Raw genomic sequence first — 24,245 nt, forward strand, 5'->3', positions numbered from 1 at the left:
TGTATAAAATCTGCATATTTAATGATAGCATTTATAGTCAATGGAGAACGCTGAATTTTTTTCTATAATTATGCTTCACATAATTAAAACAAATCAAATTAGCATACCAAAAACAAAGGCAGAACTAAAAGCTTATGTTTCACAATGTCAATATATAGAAAGTAATTAAGTAATTAGTAATCAGGACTAAAACAAAACAACATAAACTTGGCTCTTTGGTGTTTATTTATATGCTCTGATAACCATGTTTCAAACATTAACTTTTCCCACACCGACAGACACGATCACATACAAGAAAGCTGATATAATGCAAATTTACCTTTCTTTCTTAGGTCAAGCTTTTATTTCTAGTATATTTCTCTTGAATTCCCATTCAGGTTTAAGTCTCACACAATGACAAACCAAATCCTTCCCATACTTTAAAAGGTCTACCTCTTCCTTGACAACTTTGTAGCATGTAGCTTGATCTTCCCCTTTCCAACTCCCCACTGCAGAAGGAATGAATGCTGGTGTTCACAGATTTATGTGAAGGCCTTAAAGCAATTATGGGGAAAGAGGGTGCTATACAAACTACATAGACATGATTATAGACAGTAGCCTTTTAAACACCTAAAATGATATTCAACAAGGACATGCAAAGACTTTCTAACCAACCAGTAATAGATAAAAATGTTTTTCACTATCATAATGATATCTGGGGGATGGCAGAGGGGTGGGAAAAGTCACTATTACAGTACTTCAAGAATAACAACGGAGCATTACACTTCAAAATCCTGGAAGTGTTACCACATAATGTGCTCAAAGGCATAGCCGATCACAAATGCAGGCACTACATTACAGCCAAATGAGTGTTTTTACAGACACTCTCAAACTGTTCTATCATTTTTATTTTAGTTTTCAATCCTATATTCTTCCAAAATGAGATGTAAGTCAGCTTAGAGTAAAAGGCATCATTAAATAAGGCTATAAAAGAAGAAATAGAAAACCAAACCATGAAAAGGAAAAGCATGTGTATATGTAAAACAAGAAAGCTAACAATCCTAGCAATCATTAGAGATGTTAGCTCTCATGATTTGTATAATGAAATATATAATTCTTGCAATCTATTAGAAGTAGTTAAACCACATCTCCAAGAAAGAAAATGTTTTCTCCTAAGTTTTGTCCTTAGAAAACGTCCTTAGGACAATGCCTTTAATAAAAGTTAAAAAGCAAATGTAGAAACATTCTTTCCATGGCCATTAAAAAAGCCTCTAACAAGTCAAAATTCTTAGGGAAAGCTTTTCTGCAGGGGGCAAGTAATTGTTGTCCACCCGGGTAGCTTTTCGGTGATTTAATTTGATGAGGAATAAAATTTATGTAATTCTTAAAATTTACACAAAATTATTAATTCCCTATGAGCAAAGAAGTACTATATCAAATACCTATTTAGTATATTTTATGCCACCTTCTCATGGTGAAGTGTTCATGGCAGCCAACATTGTAAAGTTACAAATGCTATTGAAATAAATGTTTGTAAAAGGGCTAGGCAAAACTGCTACGCAAATTATATGAGAATGAAAGAATCTACAATATAAAATTATAAAATATATAAATTTTATAAATTATAAAAAATTAAAAAATATAAAATGTGGCAGGTAAAAAATAAAATTTTTATTCTTATATAGAATATACATAAAAGACTAATGCCATTATTAAAAAGGAATTTAAGATGTTACAATAGACTTTTAGAGGGAAGACTACAACATAATTTCAAAGTCAGTTTGCTTTTTTTTAAAGTCATGTGAAATAACTTGAATTTTATTAAAAATTTACATTTTCAGACTTCCTTAGTATTCTAAATTTATGAGCAGAGCAAAAATAAACAAATCATCACAGCATCACCTATATCTTAAATGATACTACAAGTATCTAAAATAAAATTATTTTTATATGAGAAAATTAAGTTTGTTGAACATTTCAATGTCATCAGGTCTCTTAATTGCTCTTTTTAACTTGTCAATTTTATTCTTTCTTTTACCTTTGTTTTACTTTTAATTGACACACAATAATTGTACGTATTTATGGGGTACAATGTGATGAAACACATGCACAAAATGTATAATGATCAGATTAGGGTAATTATTCTTTGTGGTAAGAACATTCAAAATCCCTACTGTGACAGAACACTAGAACTGATTCCTCCTACCTAACCGTAACTTTGCACCTACTGACCTCTCCCCATCACTCCCTCTTCCTCACTTGCTTTTCAAGCAGGACCTGAACATGCACAGCAGAGACTCATTTACCCAGCCTCCTCAAGGAATTAGTTGTTTGATTTACAAAATTTTCTATTCAATGTTTATTTAAGTCTTAATATGTTTTTAAAGAAGAAATGTATAAAAGAAAATCTTTTCTAAACTATATTGTACAACTCTCTTCCTTAAGCCAAAAACACTGAATCCAATTTCACCCTTTTCTTAATGATTTGGGGTCACTGTTGCCTATAAAGTAATGGCCTGAATGGTCACAGAGCTGTGTTTAAAACCTTACTATATAGTGTTTTTTCCATTTTTATATTTGCTTTTTATAGCTTTTCTGCCATTGTAGTAACTGTTACTTCTTGCTGTTGTCAGTGGGCCTGCTTCTATCACTGATCTCTGTACTTCTAATAATTTATATCATTTTGGCTGTAAGCCACCTTTTGCTTATTGTTTTGTCTATGTTTTGATTAACTATGGTTGCATCAAGTTACCCATGTAAAAGTCACATCACAACACAAAGTCAGGCAATCTTCCTTTTTAAAAAATTTGCTACAGATGAAAGAATTTTGAAATTTCATTATCTCTAATTGTCTGGATGCCAAAATTACTTTATATGTCCCTTTAAAAGATGACAAGAAGGGGAATAATTAAAATAGCAACCATTTACTGGCTACTGGTATTATTCTATGCTATTTACATTAATTTCTATCTATCCTTGCAAAATCCACAAAAGATAACTATTATTCCCATGCTACAGATAAGAAAGCTGAAACTAAAAAAGGCTCAACAGCAATCTCAAGGTCAGAAAGCTAGTGAGTGGCACATCTGAGATTTGGTCACCAGTCCATTTGATTCTCAATCTCATGAACTTTCCACGATGCCTAATGAAGTGGAAGTAATCACTGTGTTTACCTATTATAGAACCCAAAGGCAATACTAATAATAGTCAATGGCTTACTTTCTCTCTCCAAAATGCCATGAAACAAGCACATAATTTATTGGTTAAGAGGAATCCTTGAGCTTCCCACTCTGGCTAAGATGGAATATAAGAGACAAGATACCTTCTCCTGACTAAACTTAATAAAATGGACAAAACAGATAAAACAACAATTTTCAGACACTGGAAAACAAAAAGCACAGAAAAACCTGCAGCTCCAAGAAGCTCAATGAACCCTACACACAGGAAACATGAAGAAAACTATAAGGCATCATGATGAAATTAGTCAAAACCAGTGATAAAGAGAAAGTATTAAAAGCAGCCAGAGAAAAAAGAGGAACAAAGATAAGCATGACAGAAATGCAAATGAGAAGCCAGGGAGCAACATCTTTAGAGTACTGAAAGAAAAAAACTGCCAATATATTTTCCAAAAATGAAGGCAAATGAAGACTTTTTCAGATATACAAGAACTAAATGATTCTTCATCAACAGACCCAGGCTATAAAAAACGCTAAAGGAAGTCTTTCCAGTAGAAAGAAATGGTACTAGATGGTAATATGGATAAGGAGTCCTGGAAATGATAACCATGTGGGGAAATATGTAAGAATTTTTCTTATTATTTAAGTCTTTTAATGTAGAATTGGCTTTTAAAACAAAAAAAACTGTACTGTGAACTTTATAACATGAGAACAAGTAAAATGTATAACAATAATAGCACAAAGGCATGGCAGGAAAAATGCAATCTATGGGAAGATTCGTATACTATATGTGGAGTAATCTTATTTGAAGACAGATTGTGATGCGTTAAAAATGTATACTATAAACATTCAATCAGCCACTAACATAACAAAGAATTACAGATAATAAGCTGCAGTTGGCTGAATAATCGCCTTCCCAATGATGCTTACATTTTAATCCTTGAAATATGTGACTATGCTCCTTTAAACAGTAAAAAGGACTTTGCAGATGTGATTAAGTTAAAGATCTTGAGATGGGGAGATTATCTTGAATTGTCTGGGTGGGCCCAATGTAATCACAGGGCCTTATAAGAGAGAGGAAGGAGGATTACAGTTAAAGGCAGGGGACAAAGAGGCAAGAGGTCCAAGAACTAATGAATGGAGGTGGCCTCTACAAGCTGAAAAAGGCAAGGAATTCTTTTTCGTCAGGGGAGAAAAGGATTCTCCCCTAAAGCCTCCAGAAGGAATGCAGCCCCACTGACCTTGATTTTAGACTTCTAGCCCTCAGAATCCACGTCCCCACAAAATATGTTCTCTGATGACAATGGAACTAAATTAAAAAATAAAAGAAAGATAGCTGCAAAAAAAACCCAAATTTGCAAACTAAATAATACATTTCTAAATAACCCACAAGTGAAATAACATATCAAAATGGAAAATGGAGCTGAAGTTCTCTTTTGAAGGAAACCTGAACTTCTTTTGGAAGTCTTTCTTTGAACCTAATATCTCAAAAATCATTTTTAAAAAAGGAAATTAGGAAGTATTTTTAATGGAATGGAAATGAAAACACAACATATCAAAATTTGTGGGATTCCACTGAGGCAGTACTTTGAAGGAAATTAATAGCACTAAATGCCTGTAAGAAAGGCCTCAAATCAATGACCTCAGCTTCCACATTAAAAAAACTATAGAAAGAGCAAATTAAACCCAAAGCAAGCTGAAGATTTAAGATGTCAGAGCAGAAATCAATGGAATAGAAAATAGAAAATAATAAAGAAAAATCAATGAAACCAAAAGCTGTTTTTTGGAAAACATCAATAAGGTTGACCAATCTGTAGCTGTCAGAAAAAAAAAAAAAAGACACACAAATGACTAATATCAGGAAAAGAGAGAGGTCATCTACAGATTCTACAGATGCTTGGTTTAATGTCAGAAAAATCAACATAACTCACCATATTAAAAAGCTAAACAAAAACTGCATGATTATCTCAATAAACTCAGAAAAACATTTCTGCAAACCTAATATCCATTCATTATTTAAAAGAAAAAAAACTCAGCAAACTAGGATTAAAAGGGACCTTCCTCAATCTGATAAAGAAGATGCAGAGAAAAACCTACAACTAACATCATACTCAATAGTGAAAACTGAATGCATTTCCCGTAAGATCAACAAGGCAAGGATGTCTACTCCTATCACTTCTATTCAACATTGCACTGGGGATCCTAGCTATAACAATAAGACGAGAAGAAGAAATAGAGGCATACAGATTGGAAAGGAGAAGGTATAACTGTTTTCATTTGATGACACGATAATATATGCAGAAAATCTTAAGGAACCTACAAAATAGTCACTTATAAGTGAGTTTAGCAAGGTTGCAGGATACCTTGCTAAATCAATATCTAAGTCAATATCTAAGACATCAATGGTATTTTTACATAGTAGTAATAAACAACTGGAAATTGAAATTAAAAACCAATATCATACAGAATAGCATCAAAATATATGAAATTGTTAGGGGTAAATTTGAAAAAACATGTGCAAATATATGTGTTTTCATACACTTAAGAACCATAAAATACTGCCAACAGAAATTAGAGAGAACCTAAATAAATGGAGAGATACACTACGTTCATCGATCAGAAGACTAAATCATTAAGATGTCAATTCTCCCCAAACTAATCTACAGTTTCAATCTAATCCCAATCAAAATCCATTAGGCCTTTTTTAAATGGAAATTGACAATATGATTCTAAAATTACATGAAAATCAAAGGACTTAAAATTGCCAAAATGATATTGAAGAGAAGAACAATTTTAGAAGATTTAAATTACCTGATCTCAAGTCTTACTATAAAGCTACAGTAACCAATATAGATTGTTATTGGTGAAAGGATAGACCTATAGATCAACAGAAGTGGAAGTCCAGAAATAAACTGACACATAGAAGATCAACTGATTTTTGACAACAGTATCAAGGCAATTCAACGAGGAAAAGATAATACTTTCAACAAGTGGTATAAAAAAGAACCTGGGCCAGGCGCTGTGGCTCACGCCTGTAATCCTAGCCCTCTGGGAGGCCGAGGCGGGTGGATTGCTCGAGGTCAGAAGTTCGAGACCAGCCTGAGCAAGAGTGAGACCCCCCATCTCTACTAAAAATAGAAAGAAATTATCTGGACAACCAAAAATATATATAGAAAAAAAAATTAGCCGGGCATGGTGACGCATGCCTGTAGTCCCAGCTACTCGGGAGGCTGAGGCAGTAGGATCCCTTAAGCCCAGGAGTTTGAGGTTGCTGTGAGCTAGGCTGACGCCACGGCACTCACTCTAGCCCGGGCAACAAAGTGAGACTCTGTCTCAAAAAAAAAAAAAAAAAAGAACCTGAACTCTTGTCTTATACCATAAAGAAAAACTAACTCAAAATGTATCATAGACCAAAATGTAAAAGACAAAAAAAAAATCTCAAAGAAAACAGGCTAAATTCTTAGTGATCTGGGTTTGGCAAATATTTTTAAAATAAGACATAAAAATCAATAAATTTAAAAGAAAAAAAACCGATAAAAATTAAGTCTCTGCTCTTCAAAAGACACTGTTAACAAAATGAAAGGTAAGCCACAGCTAAGGAGAAAACATTTGTAAAACATGTATCTGACAAAGTCTTGTATCTGAACTGTGTAAAGATCTCCTGAAATTCAATAAGACAAAAAAAACCAACAGTAAAAATATTGGAACAATTCCCCAAAGAAGAGATACAGATGGCAAATAAGCACATGAAAATACGTCCAATATCATTATCCATTAGGGAAATGCAAATAAAAGCCTGCATATTCACTATGGTGGCTAAAATTAAAAAGATTGACCATACTAAGTATGAGCAAGCATGTGGAACAACTGAAACTCTCATGCACAACTGGTGGGAATGTAAAATGGTACAGTCACTTTGTAAAACAGTTTGGTAGTTTTGTGAAAAGTTTAACATACACCTACCATGGGACCCAGATATTCTATTCCTAGGTTTTAACTCAAGAGAAATGGAAATATATATCCAAACAAACACTTGCATGTGAATTTCATAATAGCTTTATGTGTAATAGCCAGATATGAAAAAACCCCAAAGTCTGTCAACAAGTGAATGGATTTATAAATTTGGTATATTCACATAGTGGAATACCATTCAGCAATAAAAAGGAGCAAACTATTAACAAACACATCAACATGGATGAAACTTAAAATAATTATGCTGAGTAAAACACATCAGACCAAAAAAATACATTCTGTATGATTCCATTTATATAAAATTCTAAAGAATGGAAAATAATCTATAGTGGCAAAGCAGCTGAGAGGCTGTCTGGAAATAGTTTACTTATTCCCAGGGAGGAAGAAACGATAGATTACCAATGAACATAAGAAAGCTTGATGATGATGGATGTTCACTATCTTGATTGTGGTGATGGTTTCCTGCAATTATACATATGTCAAAACTCAGTAATTTGCACACTTTCAATATGTGCAGTTTACTGAGCATCACTTATATCTCAAAAAAGCTGTAGAACATAAAAAAACTGTACTTAGTGTGGTAAATTTTCCATAAATATTAGGTATTATTATCATTAACATATAAAACTTTCAAAACAGAAAAAAAGAGGAGGAGGAATCCGGACTACTTTTATCTGACGGGGTACACATGATTTAGAAAGTTATCTCCCTGTTGAGGAATGGGGAAGAACTTATCATCAAGGCTTCAAGTTCCTTGAGATGTCAGGAAGTCATTTCACTCCCCTTCAAGGCACAGAGAATCCGTTCAGTTGTAAAAATGTTATAATGAACAAAAAATTAAAACACTTATGAATGCACAGAGTGCTACGATATCAAGAGAAAGAAACCCTAGGTGTCCAATGCAAGTTTGATGAGTTGGAGAATGGCCCAATGATTCCATAGCACTGGGGATTTTTCTAGTGCTCCAATGCAATAATATTACTTTCCTCCTATACTTCTTTCTAGATTAGTAGTCTCCTGATCAATCTTTAATCATCTCAGGTACTCAAGGCACCGGGACCATAATTTAATTACTTATAATTAAGATCTCTTGAGTGCTTACTAAGTGGCAGGCATTTACTTACTCCTCATAACAATCCTATGAGCAAACTGAGGCACAGAGGACAGAGTTATCTGCCCAAAGTCACACAACTAGTAATCTGAAGTCCAACCCAGGTAGTCTGATGCTGAAGTCTGTGTTATTTACCACAAAACTATATTATTTTCATATATTAGACAGGTTTTTTTTTTCTACCTTTACAACATGCTGATAGTGAAACCTACATGTTATCACTAGTTGTTCTTTCCCCTAAGCTGCCTCATGATAATATAAGAATTGAATTAAGCCCCAAATGACATGCTTTCAGCTAGAAGATGTTTTATAAATTATTACAATTTCTTTAAAAAGTAATTCTATTAGCTTAGAAATCACTAAAATGGAATCATTCTGCCTTTACTCAGTTTTATGATTAATTTAGCACCTCTAAAAGAAAGTGGTTTTCCATACTGAAACATTCTTTACAGGAAAAAAAAGCCTATTTGATATTTCAGTGCCCAACATTTCTTTTGAAGGCAAATACCTTTCCTGCATATAAAATACTGAAAATTAATTTTGCTGCTTCTACTGAAACAAATGAGAAGTTAAATATACATTTCCTGTAATTCACCTTGAAATTAGCCTTCATATCTAGAAAAAAGAGCATAAAACTTTTTGATAATGAATACTACAAAATATTCACTTTCACTTTTGAATGACACATTTAGTCAACTAGTATGACAGATACATACATATATATATACACACACACACACACACACACAGATACAGAGATTGTCAACCTATTTCCCATGTGAGACATGACTGAATACCTGTTACATGCTAGGTACTGTTACACACGGTGGAGCAAACCAGACACAAATCTCCAACCTCCTGGCACTTACATTCCAGAGGGGTGAGTTTAACAACAAATACAATGAGAAGAACATCCATATATATAGTGTGAGGATGATAAATCTAATGAGATGAAATAAGGCAAGGGGTTAGGAATGCAGGGACTTGGGGGTTAAGGGAAGTTGAGAAGAGAAGGGTGGCAGTTACTCTTAAATAGTCTGCCTTCAAAGATCTTTTAGTTCATATCAAACAGAATATGTGAATTAAATGAGGATGAGCAGAAATGTGATTCACTCCCCAATAACAAAGGATGCACACAACAGATGGTGAGGTTTGAGGGTTTAAGAAGTCATTTTAAAGGCAAAAAAGGCAGATGAGTATTTCCTATGTCCAGAAAGGGCTAGATGAATAACCGTGAAGGGAATTACACAGTGTTATTCAGTTTCTTTTTATACTCTCATGATCTCACCAAAATTAACAACATTCCTACTTCTACCGCCAATTGAGATACAGTTCTTAAAATAAGGACAAAGTTCAAAACAAATACCGCTATCAAATTCTACATTTGATCAAGGAATGAATATGCACCAAGTGACAATCCCAAAATAAAGTTATAAATATGAAACCAATTCTTTCAGTACAGACTGGCAAAATTAGATAAAATGAAATATTATATAATTTTTTAAATCAAAAAAATTGGATAAAGCAAAATCAGAAAAAATCGGTAGGTTTCTACAAAGATCAAAGGCATACATACAAAGTTCTAGATTTTCAAGCGAATTTTCTCAAACTGTTCTGACAAAAATTAAACATTTTCCATTAATACATACACAAGCATTAGAATGTACTAATTTTAAACCAATTTGTCCTCGTGTATTAAAGTAATAAGGTAGATAATTTTAGTATTCTATTATAGTCACATATTAAATTGCTAGTCATCTGAGCCAAAGGCTCAGGGCTCTTTTAAAGTTTTAGAATTATGGAGAAATCAAAGGCCTTTAAGTCATTAAGTGTCCCCAGGAGGAATTCCCTTTACAAGCTCCCTCATATAATCTATTCCACTGTTTGCCAACATTTTAAAAATATAAGACCCTCTTTATTTCAAATCCTCAATTCTGTCTACTTCAATTCTCACCTATTAGTTGCAGCTCTTTTCTAGAAAAGATCAAAACAAGCTTATCCTCTCCACTGCCAACCTTTGATAGGCAGCTATGAGTACCCTCACTCAGGGCTTCTTTTCTCCAGTTGAAACATGCCCAGTTCCTTTAAATATTTCCATATAATAACAGTACCTGTGTTTTAAAGATGCATGCATCATTTCATCAAAACCTCATCTTCAATCTATAAGTACAGTGATCCTTTATTCCTTCACTTAAAAAATACTTTTACAAGAATGTTTGAGCTTAATAATTAGTCACTCTCAAGAAAGGGCTAGCATACGTCTTCTCCATCTTTTGATTGTGGAAATGCTTTTTTGAAACTAAATGAAGTTCTCAAAAGTCATACCAATGGATCATTACTGGCCACTATTTATTTTTACTTATTTCTGAAGGAATAGGTCATGACTTGCATAGCTATTAGATTTTTAAAAAATATCACAAAAAACAATGAGTTTGTTTAGCATCAATGTACATATTCAAGCCGTGCTCAACAGACCATCTAGGAATGCTTGTTAGAAATGCAGATTTCTAGACCTCTCCAGACTACAGACTCAAAATCTCTGGGATGAGGCCTGCAGACCTGCAGTTTGAAGAACCTACATAATCCTTGGACACCCTGGGTTTAAGAATCTTGGTGTAAAGATTTAACCTGGGTTTTTGCCTCCTAAAAAAGACACTTTAAGTATCTCACCTTTAATCCAGGAATGAATCGAGTATCCTTTTCAACTACCAAAAGCTCAGCAACGTTGGCATTAAGAATGGATCTTGTGATTCCCCCTGGCCCAGGCCCCACTTCATAAACATAAGCATTTGTCAGATTGCCAGCTTTCCTTACAATTTTATCTAAAGAAAAGAAAGTTTAGTTATCATGATTATCTTAGCAAATTTCAATATACAGTGCTTAAAGAGAAAAATAATCTATAAAAAATCTTATCAGCTATTACCCAATCAACTAATCCTTTATATACCATATTTATCTGATTATTTAACTCTCCACCTAAACCAATACACTGTGGCCATTCAATATTCTACCACTGTAGAACTGTATCAGTCCCTTAACAAAATGGGATTATTATGACAAGTTTCTTTAGCTTAAATTTAGGTAACATTGTATTCTCTATTTGTTCCTTGCCAATTTGTTTCAAATTGATTTGAAACCAATCAAGCTCTAAGAACAGACTGAATAAGCATGCAATACTTTTCTACAGTTGTTGAACAGCACATATTTTAATAAGCAAGACTAGTTTCACATTCAGACTTTTCAATGTTGCTAGTTTGATATCTAAAAGCAGAAAGTGCTGACAGTCTCCATTTTTAGCTATAGACACCTAGTTGGTGGACAGTATGGCAAAGGCAACAAGATTCTAGATCATAAGACTCTCAGAAATGTGGATTCTTGGTCATTTTCAGGAAAAAGTTAAATTTAGCAGTGGAGGGGTTTTTTCATTTTTTTTTTTTTTAATTCTTTTTTGTTTCTTTTTGCCCACCTGAGGAATAGTCTTTTTTAAAACTTTGCAAACATGCATGCTAATACAGAAAAATTACTTTTTAATTAATCAATTTCTTTAAGTTAGCAGACCTTAAGAAATCATAGAAAAGAAGAGTATTGATTCACTGCAACCAACCATCGCTTCTAGAAACACAATGAGATATTAAAATCCAAGCAACTAGGGCTTCTAGGATTGTGGGAATATAGTCACTAAAAACATATGAGCACTTACTGGCAGTGTTCACTGACTTTGTACAGTCTTATTTTTTTGCTTCTGTTATCAATAACTTATCTTTGCAGGCTAAAAGGTAAAAATTAGTCTCTCTACCATCCAAAAATGGTTTTGTCTGTTAATGAATAAGGGAGGGAATTAGCATCCTAATTCACTCCCAATATGAGTGATTATGAATCACTCATAACATCTTACCTGTTATGAATGATTTACATTTGTTCTCTCACCTAATTCTTACATGTTAACTAAGAACTCCTATCCCAATTTAACTTCTCTGAACTTTTCAGTTTCCTTGTCTATTGTTTCATTTGTGCAAGGTTACCTAGAAAGCAAATGGCAGAGAAGGGATTCCAACTCAGGTATAAATTCTAAAGCCAATCCTTCCTTGTTCCACCGAGAGCCCAATGCCTCCCAAAGGGAACTGCAATGATACATTAAGCACAGGTAAATTTAATATTCTCATTTTTTAAAATGCAGAGCTATAACAGTAGACAGGACTCTGTCCTCATACTTTTCAGGCACATTCAAAGACAAATGAATATTAAAGAAGCATTGTCAATTTGCTAAACTTGGATTTCAATCTTGCTCTGCTCCTGCCTGCGCTTCTAACCTCAGGCAAGTACCCTAATCTCTGTTCACTCTCCTTCCCACAGGAAGAGTGGATAATAGTATCTAGGACCTACAACTTACTCCTGAAGATGAATAAAGGCTCACATGAGAAAATTTATACGAAGGATTTTTTTTTAAAAAAATATGAAGACCTGTATTTTCAGTGCAGAGAATGGTGCTTTATATTTAGAATGTGGCTAATGACTAGCGGAGACAGATGGTACCAGTTATACTAGACTTAAAGAATTTTAAAGGTGGGTAAGCTTTCAAAGCTCTTGTAGCATGCCCCTCCACCAATTAAAAGATGAGAAAACTTAAGCCGAGTTAAGCTATTTTATTTAAAGTCATATTGCTATGGATAGAAAAAAGACTCGTGTCCAAGAAATAAAACATTTATGCTTTGTGGACTCTGCTTCATTTAACTGAAAACGAACTTTTGGGGTGTGATTTTTCTGCTCTTCTCAACTTCAGAAGAGGGGCCAAACAGAATGAAATATCAAAACCTCAGAACATAAGTACTCCAGCCGTGAACTAGTGGACATACTTGTAATACATCTTATTCTTGCAATCTCCTCTTGGGTAGTGGTGGTTAAATGAACGGACATATTTGCCCAAACTCATCAAATCATGCACTTCAAACTGGTGAATTTTATGTTACATAAATTTTACCTCATGAAAAGTGACTTAAAAGAATAGAACGTGGGAATGTAAACTTACTAAAATAAAATGTAAGCTTCTTGAGGACAAACTTTGTCTTGTTCACGCCCATACCCCCCAGAACTACCACAGTGGCTTGTGCACTATGTATTTACTGAATGAGTATTTGCACCCTCAAAGATTCTTAGACTCAACAGGTAAACGTTTAAACGACGAATCCCACAAAGAATACTTTTACAACAAGTTATTAATAAAATCCTTGCACTCATTTAAATACTGATAACTTTAAACTGCCTGAAAAGCAAGTCCAGTCAGCACGTGCAGTGCCATTTCAGAGTGACTGATTTCACAGTGACCGAGATTACGATGCCCACAGAGCCTTCACCCATACGCGAACCCTTCCTCCCCCGTGCTCGGCGCCGCACAGCGGGCCTTCAGAGCCCACAGCTGCACGCCCCTAACGCGGCGTTTGGAGCAATCAACGCGCTTCACGTGTGTCCTGGGCGGTGGGACTCGGAGTTATTTCACTACAAAGTGGTAGAAGGACCTGACCAAAAAGCCCGTCGCACGCCTGAGCCTGGACCCGCGGGGTCCACACTAGACCCCCACCCCCACCCCACGCCCCCAAGGAACACGGGGGCGACATTCGGGGAGCACGAGGAAGCCATCCACCTGTCAGCCTCAAGTCCAGGAGAAAATTCTGGGACAGCTGCTTCACTGCGTTCAGCCTGAACAACTTAATGATTTCTCGAATGGTGGGCAACGGCGGGAGACGGAAAGTGCCGAGTTTCCCGGAGGCAGCCATGGGCCCAGACCAATTCCGCACACCCTCCACCCCCGCCGTCCCTCGCCGCTCGGAAAGCGCCGGCAGGGGAGGATCCTGGGAGCACTATGGCCCGCCTCTGGGCTCGCCTCACTTGCCAGACGTTTCCCGTCTGAAGCGGCGGTCGCGAACAGGAAATCCGGCGTACTGATAGCGCATGCGCTACGTCCCGCTTAAAGCGGTGCATGCTGGGTGCGCGGTGGCTTCTGCAAGGGCTGTGGAGGCCTGTGGGCGGTGCTTCTCGGGGTGGGCGGAGCTTCACGAGGGTGGGCGGGGCGAGGCGGGGTCTGGGCTGGATGCAGGAGTTTGGGAGGTGCTGTGCCTCGACTGGCAGGTTTTGGTGGGGCCTATCATAGCCGTTTAACCCCACCCTGAAGTTCCGAAGGGCTTCAGGCCCTTGTGAATATCACTGGGGGAAGCCGGTGATTAGACACAAAGCTGTTGTTTTTAGAGACAGCATCTGGCTTTGTTGCCCAGGCTGGACTGCAGTGGCACGATCATAGCTCGCAGCAATCTTGAACCCTGGGCTCAAGCGATCCTCCTGGCTCAGCCTCCCAAGTAGCTAGGAGTCCAGGTGCCAGCCACTAGGTCTGGCTAATTTTTTTTTGATATATATATATATATATGAGTGTATATATATATATTTTGTAGTGATGGGGTCTTGCTTTCTTGCCCCGGCTGGTTTCAAACTTCTGGGCTCAAGCAATCCTTCCACCTCCACCTCCCAAAGTGCTGGGATTACAGGCATGCACCACTCTGCTGGGCCTAAAATTGTTCTTTGAACAGCAGTCCTTTCTTATAGGTAGGTGTTTTTTAGAACATCCACTCTGCAGTTGACGTATGAAGGGTTTCTAACTTCTCTCAGCTTAGGTTTTTTCATCTGTTAAGTGGACATAATGTCTACCACAAAACTGTGAGCACTAAAAGAGAGGTTACTTGGTGTGCAGATTTGGAACATAGTGCAGCACGTGGCATTTGGAAAGCCCACAATCAATAGTGGATGCTACTACTATGATTATTTGGGAGATGAATGCAATTCAGAGGGGGTAAATGATTTCAGCACAGCTTGTTAATGAGAGGGCCAGAATTAGAATGCAACTTTTCTGACCCTTCAAAATGTATCCTGCTGTGTAGAAAAACTGCCTGGTTTAGTATTTTAAATTTTGGGAAGTGTTTTCATGTACACTGACTATTTGTTTTTGAATCTTTCACCAAGTCTTGTGAAATAAATAGGACAAATATTACTAGCCTTAGGAGTAAACAAAAGTTTAGAGAGGCAATGTAAGTTGATGAAATTCACAAAGCTAGAAAACTGTGGAATCCAGATGAATCTAAGTCTCCTGAGGTGTGGCTACTCCTTCTGTAACTATGTCAGTGGAGTAGGTATTGGTTGCCACTCCATGTTTACCCTGCCAGAGTTTCCTTAGTGCCTTCTTATGCTCCAAGTATTTCAGCCTTTCCTTTCCCTTCTCTCAGAGTAGTAATTGGAAAGCCAAGGATGAAAAGGAAGGAAAATAAACATGATTATACTAATAATAGCTAACATTCATACAGCATTTTACAAAGTGCCAGGCTTTACAACTGAGTATTTTACAACTATTATCTCAATCCTTACAACACACCAGATGAATAGATTCTATTATTACACATTTTAAAGGTAAAGTAAGGCTTACAGAAGTTCAGCAATTTGCCCTATTCTGCACAGCCAATAAGTGGTGGAGTCATGGTTTGAATCCACACAGCCTGTGTCCAGAGCCTGCTTTTTAAGCAGTGCAGTCAATGTAGAGAGGTCATTTGACTTGCCTAGGATGTTTACATCCAAGTACAGAGAGAAGACTGAAATATACTAGAGGAAAAAACAAAGGGAAGAAAAATATTTAAATTTCTCTGATAGGTGGGATAGTTTTGCTCTTCTAAACCTGTTTTTATTTGCAAATTGCTGCATTAAATCTAAATTTTTTTTTCTCAAGTAAGTTCTTTAAAAGGCTAACGGAAAACCAGATAACTGCAGGTATGATGTAGAAATGAGGAGTCCTTTGAAATTCCAATAGAAAACTAAATCACCTTCTATTATAGCTGTTTTGGAAGGAACCAGGAAATAACCTGATGGAGCACCTAGCTTTTAGAAAATAGGGACGTGACAACCTGGGCACAGTGGTACAAGCCTGTAGTCCCACCTACTCAGGAGGCTGAGGCAGGGGGATAGCTTGAGTCCAGGAGTTCAAGTCCAGCCTGGGTAACATAAAGAAACCCCCATCTCTTAAAAAAAAAAAAAGAAATAGGGAAGTGACTCGCATAGAGGTAAAGAAATTTTCCCAAGTTGACATTGAAATGTAGATTGAAAGCTCACACTCTTGTTTCAGAGGTTTTATTGTCCACAACAAACTATGCCTGGGAAGGCATTCATTCATGATTATATTCATTGTATCATTTATTCCTTTCAAGGGTTCTATATAAATGATTTTATTATCTTTATCTCACTGTGAAGAAATAGGGGCCAGGCGCGGTGGCTCACGCCTGTAATCCTAGCCCTCTGGGAGGCTGAGGCGGGTGGATTGCTCGAGGTCAGGAGTTCGAGACCAGCCTGAGCGAGACCCCGTCTCTACTAAAAATAGAAATAAATTATCTGGACAACTAAAAGTATATATAGAAAAAATTAGCTGGGCATGGTGGCGCATGCCTGTAGTCCCAGCTACTCGGGAGGCTGAGGCAGTAGGATCGCTTAAGCCCAGGAGTTTGAGGTTGCTGTGAGCAAGGCTGACGCCACGGCACTCACTCTAGCCAGGGCAACAGAGTGACACTCTGTCTCAAAAAAAAAAAAGAAAGAAAGAAATAGGGAAAAGTGAGGTCTTCTGACTTATCCAGGGTCACAGAGTAAAGTACAGAGAAAAAATGATCTGAAATCTGTCTTTTCTGAGCTCTGATCTACTTGGCCACACCTCTGAAGAATGAGTTTAAATTATTTTTAAGTTAATTTTTTTGTTAATTTTATACTGCTATTGAAATACATAGAAATATGAATCTCTATATAAACTTAAGCTTACACTTTTCAATGACTAAAACCCAGTTACAATAAATAAATATATACAAAGCTATAAAACCAATGCAAATGATCTTATTAGATGATGAATGATGTTAAATCACTGCTCGTAATGCTGAGTAGCAGAATTCTTTTGAAGGTTCAGCTTGCCAGTGCTATAGGGTCCTGTGTAATGATTGAACAGTCTCAGTTTTCTGGATTCAAACTATTACCAAATCTTTGTTCAGTATTTTTGCCATTGTCACTTGCCTTTCTCATGGGAGAACATAGACGCTACATATTAAGTCTGCCTGCGTCTGTCTATTTTAGCTTAGAAACAACTGAAGTTGAATTATTTGGCGCTAATACTATCATGAATACACACATTGCATGGCATTTATAAGGAGGATATTCAGGTGATTCAGAATGTAATCACATGAGCTTTTAGAAAGATTAACATCAACATAAAAACAAACTAAAACAGCAAAAACACATTTGCATCGAGACTTTGTAGATTCTCAATAATTTGTCCCCAGATCTAAATATGCATATATGGATAGCTTACATCATGTCATCTTCAATAACTGACATTTGTGAAGTTATGGCCTATCATTTACAAAGCAATTTCCCTTGTTACTTCACTTAATTCTAATTTCAATTCTGTGATGTAGGCTCACAGAGATATTCAGTGACTAACTCACTGTCTCAGCGTGTCTTAGTTCATTTCTGCTGCCAGAACAAAATGTCTGAGCCTGGGTAATTTATAAAGAACAGAAATTTGTTTCTTACAGTTCTGGAGGCTGGAAGTCCAAGATGAAGGAGCCAGCAGGTTTGGTGTTTGAAGAAGGCTGCTCTTTCTGCTTCAAGATAGCACCTTGTTCCTGTATCCTCCGGAGGGAAAGAACATCATGTCCTCACATCTCCAAAAGCGGAAGGGCAAAAAGGGCCTGCGTAGTTCCCTTCAGCCCTTCATAAGGTTGCTAATCCCATTTATGAGGGCTTTGCCTATTAATGCTACCACATTGGTGATTTAGTTTCAACACATGAATTTTTGGGGACATTCGGACTATAGCTCAGTGCTAGTAAGTGGTGGAGCTGAGTCTAGAACTCATACATCTTCTGACTCCATGGTGGTTTCCCCCTCCACCCCTCAAATGTGTTAAATATTTTTTGAACTGAATAAAAAATTCCTTCTAGTAGAATCTTCCAAGTCTTAATAGTTCTTGAGATCTAATTTTTATCATCATAAATATCTGATCCTCAGGTTTTAATTTTCAGAATATTATGCATAACTCTCTACAAAAGCCTATGAAATCAGCAGGGGGCTTTAGTAGTATATTTCATATATTAATGCAAACAGTTTTATCCCTTAAAAGAGAGGTATGCTGTTTCATCAGTTTTGAAGCTTTGAAGTATCTGCTTCATCTAGATATAGATTTTAATATGCTAAAATATTATAATTAATACAGAAATCACTAGCCCCACCTGTCAGTGAATATGAAGAACTAATATGAAGAGCTACAAATGATTCATACTAAGCTATACTTCAGAATTTTAGCTTGCATAAATCCCAGAATGGTAATAGAGGAAAATTACTTGTTATTTTAGTATTTATTTTAATAAAAATGCATATGTGACTTTATTTGCTATAAGTAAATTAGTGTCTATTTATAGAAAAAATACTAATTCTGGAAGGTTGTCGTTTTACAGCTCCCTGAAAGAGACTTGAGAGCCACAAAGAGCAATATCTTTCTGCCATGTGGGAATTTTCAGAGAAAATTAAATGTTGCTTGGAATTACCAAATTGAACTTTATAAACTAACTATTATGGTATGTAAAATGCCCTTTTCTCATAGTATTTTACAATTTTGTATAGTATGACTCAATGCTCTAGAGAAATATTAAGAGCTACATTTTGCACGTATTTAGTTTCTTCTTTTTATTTTTTTAATGGCTCTTTGATGCCCACTGTTCACAAAGGAATCTAGGGACCTACCTAGAGGGGAGAAGGAAAAACGTGATAATTCTGAGCAGATGGACTAAATGCTTATTCTGTGGGGATAGGAGTAGGGCAACTTTATGGCAATAACAACACAGGCTAATTGCCTGAGGGAACCATGGAACAGTTACACTATTTTTAAAAATGTAGTGTTTATCGCTATTTCAGGCAGTATTTGAAAGCTGCTCATTGTCCCCAAAGATCCGTGAGTTATTGTCAAGTATCCTAATGAGAATGAGGGGATGGGCAACTTTTCTGACTCAGGATGACTCAGGGAGCTACGGATAGGGTTTTTTCTATACAATAAAACAAATCTTTTTGTGGTGAAGAAAGTATGCTAATGACATTGTAAAATAATTAGCCTTTATTATATAGGCAAACCTCAGAGATATTATAGGCTTGGTTCCAGGCCACTACAATAAATATGTCAACAAAGAGAGTCACATGAATTTTTTTTGTTTCCCAGTGCATATAAAAGCTATGTTTATACTATGCTGTAGTCTATTAAGTGTGCAATAGCAGTATGCCTAAAAAAATAATGTTTATATCTTAATTTTAAAATTCTTTATTGCTAAAAAATGCTAATGATCATCACAGCCTTCAGCAAGTGGTAATCTTTTTTGCCAGTGGAGGGTCTTGCCAGTGTTGGCTGCTGACTGATCAGGGGGTGGTTGCTGAAGATTGAGGTGGGTGTGGCAATTTCTTAAAATAAGAAACAATAAAGTTTGCCACATTGATTGACTCATCTTTTTATGAAAGATTTCTCTGTATTATGTGGTTTTATTTGATAACATTTTGTACACAGTAGAACATCTTTCTAAATTGGAGTCAAACTTTGCAAACTCTGCAACTGCTTTATCAATTATGTAATATCCCAAATCCTTTGTTGTTGTTTCAAGAATGTTCACAGCATCTTCACCAAAAGTCTATTCCATCTCAGGAAACCATTTTCTTTGCTCATCCGTAAGAAGCAACTTCTCATCCATTCAGGTTTGGTCATGAGATTGCAGCAATTCAGTCACATCTTCAGGCTCCACTTCTAGTTCTTTTGCTATTTCCAACACATGTGCAGTTACTTTCTCCATTAAAGTCTTGAAGTCCCCTAAGTCATCCATGAGGGTTGGAATCAAGTTCTTCCAAACTCCTGTTAATGTTGACATTTTGACCTCCTCGCATGAATCATAAATGTTCTTAATTGCCACCTAGAATGGTGAATCATTTCCAGAAGGTGTTCAATTTACTTTTCCCAGATCTGTCAGAAGAATCACTATGTATGGCAGTTGTAGCCTTACAAAATATACTTCTTAAATAATAAGACTTGAAAGTCTAAATTACTCCTTGAGCCATGGGCTGAAGAATGGATGTTGTGTTAGCAGGCACAGAAACAACATTCATCTTCTAGTACATCTCCATCAGAGCTCTTAGGTGACCAGGTGCATTGCCAATGAGCAGCAATGTTTTGAAAGGAATCTTTTTTTCTGAGCAGTGGTTCGCAAAAGTGAGCTTAAAATATTCAGGAACTATGCTGTAAACAGAGGTACTATAATCCAAGCGTTGTTGGTCCATTTTTAGGGCACAGGCAGAGTTGATTTAGCACAATTCTTAAAGATCCTAGGATTTCCAGAATGGTAAATGAGCACTGGCTTCAACTTAGTCACCAGCTGCATTGGCCCCTGATAAGAGAGGCATCCTGTGCTTGGAAGCTTTGAAGCCAGGCATTCACTTCTCCTCTCTAGCTATGAAAGTCCTCAATGGCATCATCTTCCAATATAAGGCTGTTTTGTCTGCCTGGAAAATGTGTTGTTTTGTGTAACCACTTTCGTGAATGATCTTAGCTAGATCTTCTGGATAACTTGCTGTAGCTTCTCCATCAGCTTTGCTGCTTCACCTTGCACTTGTATGTTATGGAGAAGGGTTCTTTCTTTGAACTTCATGAACCAACTTCTGCTTGCTTCAAACTTTTCTTCTGTAGTTTCTTCACCTCTCTCAGCCTTCATAGAATTGAAGATATTAGGGCCTTGTTCTGGATTTAGCTTAAGGGAATGCTGGGGCTACCTTAATCTTCTAGCCGAACCACTAAAACTTTCTCCATCTCAGCAGTAAAACTGTTTCTCTTTCTTATCATTCTTGTGTTCACTGGGGTAGCACTTTTAATTTCCTGCAAGAACTTTTCCTTTGCATTCACAGCTTGGCTAACTGTTTGGCACTAGAGGCCTTGCTTTTGGCCTATCTTAGCTTTTGACATGCCTTCTTCATTAAGCTTAACCATTTCTAGTTTTTTATTTTAAAGTGAGGGGCATGCGATTCTTTCTTTTACTTAAACACTTAGAGGACATTGTAGGGTTATTAATTGGCCTAATTTTAATATTGTTGTGTCTCAGGGGATAGGAAGGCCCAAGGAGAGGGAGAGAGATGGAGGAACAGCTGGGCAGTGGAGCAGTCAGAAAACACAAAACATTTGTTGATTAAGTTTGCTATCTTATATGGGCACAGGTCATGGCACCCCAAGATAATTATTAATGAAATAGTAACATCAAAGATCATTGATCACAGACTATCATAACAGATATAATGATAAAAAGTTTGAAATATTGTAAGCATTACCAAAATGTGACATGGAGACACAAAGCACATGCTGTTGGAAAAATGGGGCCAATGGACTTGCTCCGTGTATGTTTGCCAAAAACCTTCAATTTGTGAAAAACACAATTATCTGTGAAGTGCAATACAATGAGGTGTGCCTATATACATTTATTAGTTTAAGTCTCAACATTTAATTTTTTCAAAAAGTGAAGAATAAATAAAACTCAGCATGAATGCATTTGCAAGTGATGTGGGAGCAATTGCCCTGTCACTAGGGAGGCTCCAAGTTCAAGGAGGGAATGTGTCTCTCTGGGCATCTTGGAGGCAGCCCCTGTTCCCACCCTGGCAGAAGACTATGGGTGGGGTAGTAACAAAGGTCACATCTATTTCTTTTTGTCCGTCCTAGTCCCCTAGCCTTGCCCGTCTCTACCTCAAGCCCTGGAGACCAAACAGTAAAGGTGGAGGCCGTAGCCTGAGGGCAGTGCCTCTGTGCTCACAGCCCGGCCTGTGCTCCGTGTCCTTCTGTGCAAGTGAGTGGGTTAGAAGGAGTTAATTCACAGCAGCTGGCGGCCTATCCCTGCAGCTGAGAAGGGCTTGGGGAAGACAAAAGGAGGAAGGATGGGGAGGCTTGCCCAGCTTTGAGAAGGGCCTGGGCAGGTTTGCTGACACCTTCTCATTTCCCTGTTGGCCTCCCTGGAGCCCAGGTTGCTGTTGACTGTCCATATTCCTCTACCCTGCTAGTCTCCCTTTCCCCCAAATCCTCCCAAAGTAACATTCTCCTCTCTATTCTCTACAGTCCAATTGAAATAATCATTTCCCTACTGAATTTCAGCTTCTGGGCTAAATGACCTAGAACATGCACTCTTATTATTTCCTATGGACCATTTGCTCCAGTTTGGAAACCAATACTGGGAAGATATCCTCACCCAAAGTCTAGCAGAGCAGCTTCCTCCCTTCACCTAAGAGGAGAGTCTGCACTTGGGCAATTCCTTCTTCAGGTGTCAGAGTGGATGCACATGAGGGTGGGAAAAGTGAAGCAACTAACGTGAACCCTCCTGCCTTAGCCTGTGAAGAAGAGGAGGCCACCCTGGATGGGTGAGAAGAAAGGAGAATGTGTGGCTCCTGGCAATCAACAAGGCCTACACATGTCTTCTACCTTAAATAAGTAAGAAAAAGAATTATGCAGCCTTTGAACCAACAGGCCTTTTTTAGCTCCTGCCCCATTCCCAGTCCCTCTTCCCAGCCAGACTTGTTCAAAGAGTCAGATATGCCTGCTGTTCCCACTTGCTCACTTCCCTTTCACCCTCAGCCCACTCCATCCTTGCTTCTAAGGCTACTTACTGTGGTCAGAATTCCCTGGGATCTCCATGTTTCCAAATCCAAGGACCCTTGCCGATCCTCATCTTACTTAATGTATGAGTGATAACAGGAGCTAGATTTACCAACACTCACATGTTAGGATCAGGCCAGATCTCAGGTGCCTTACACATACTAACTTTTTAAACATGCCTAACACATCATCCCCTTTTACAAAGGAAGAAACACAAGTGCAGAGAAGTTGAGTGTCCCAGTTTACTGACAGAGCAGGGGCTTGAGCTTGGACAGTCAGACTGCAGCATCCACACACTTGAACTTGGGTTTGTGCTTACTCACTCACAGCGGTGGCTGGCAGTTAATGTCTCTTTGAAGCAGCCTGTTCTCTGTTGTTCTACTCCAACCGTTTTCTCTCTCAGGTGCTGGCTTCTCTTCCTCTACCCATTCTAGGTATGTGAGTTCTCCTTGCTCAGGCCAAGAGCCTCCTCTCTCTTTCCCCAGGATTTCTTGCTCTTCTCCATGAAACTTGGCCTCCCCGCAAACTTTCCCACACAGTAACTCATCCCAGAAACCCAGGAGTCCATCTTCCTCTCCCCTCAACACCCCTATTCCATTACCACCATCAACTCCTGAAATTCCACCTTGACAATAGATTTCACATCTGACTTCTTCTCTGCAGTTGTACTACCAGCACCTTCTACATATATTCCTGCAGCAGCTTCCAATCTTCTTGCTCTGCAATACATTTATATTCAGCAGCAAAACGATCTTAAAAAAATGTAAATTGGATCACTTCACTCATCTGCATACAACCATTCAGGGGACTCCTATTGCATTTAAAATAAAAATCTGATTCCTTGCTATGTCCTAAAAAGCCTGTGTCCAACCTCATTTAGATTCACCTTTCTGATCAGCTGCAGCCATGCTGGTCTTTCAGTTCCTCAAACGTGCTGAGTTCTCGCTTCTTTCTTTTCTTGCACATGCAGTTTTTTCTGCCTGCGATGATCACCTCCCACTCTTCAGCTGGCTAGCGTCTTCTCTTTTTGTCTCAACTTCAAGGTGACCTCCTTGGCTAGAGCTTTTCTTGACAAACTCTATTGAGAGAGGAAGCTAATTTGATCTCTGACTACCTTTCCTAGAGGTTTTGCTCTTATATTGCTTCCTCTAGCATTTTTTTTTTTGTATAGTCTTAAGGTCATAGCAACACATTTCCTCTAAAGGTTCCATTTTGGTAGAACAGGCTTGTGGTACACAACTATGCCCCTTCTTCTCCATCTATATTTCTGCTAACCGACCTACCAAG

The 24,245-nt window shown here is 37.4% G+C and overlaps 1 protein-coding gene across 3 annotated transcripts in view; it reads right to left on the reverse strand.

Moving 5' to 3' along the window:
• The window catches only part of TFB1M (transcription factor B1, mitochondrial), a 51,078-nt gene extending 36,936 nt beyond the window's left edge, over window positions 1–14,142 (reverse strand). For 2 of the 3 annotated variants that reach the window (XR_006733588.1, XM_045544620.1), the window contains exons 1-2: window positions 13,877–14,142; window positions 10,909–11,060 (exon numbers count right to left, since the gene is read on the reverse strand). Coding sequence is in view for 1 of the 3 variants with exons in the window: in XM_045544620.1 (XP_045400576.1) it covers window positions 10,909–11,060; window positions 13,877–14,009 (285 nt within the window). In the remaining 2 variants the exon portion in view is untranslated. Of the gene's footprint in view, window positions 1–10,908; window positions 11,061–12,260; window positions 12,360–13,876 lie in introns of all 3 variants that reach the window. The other variant, XR_006733589.1, reaches the window with a different exon arrangement.
• Window positions 14,143–24,245: the final 10,103 nt, after the last annotated feature.

The sequence above is a fragment of the Lemur catta genome, chromosome 2 (genome assembly GCF_020740605.2).
Source record: "Lemur catta isolate mLemCat1 chromosome 2, mLemCat1.pri, whole genome shotgun sequence".
NCBI lineage: Eukaryota > Metazoa > Chordata > Mammalia > Primates > Lemuridae > Lemur > Lemur catta.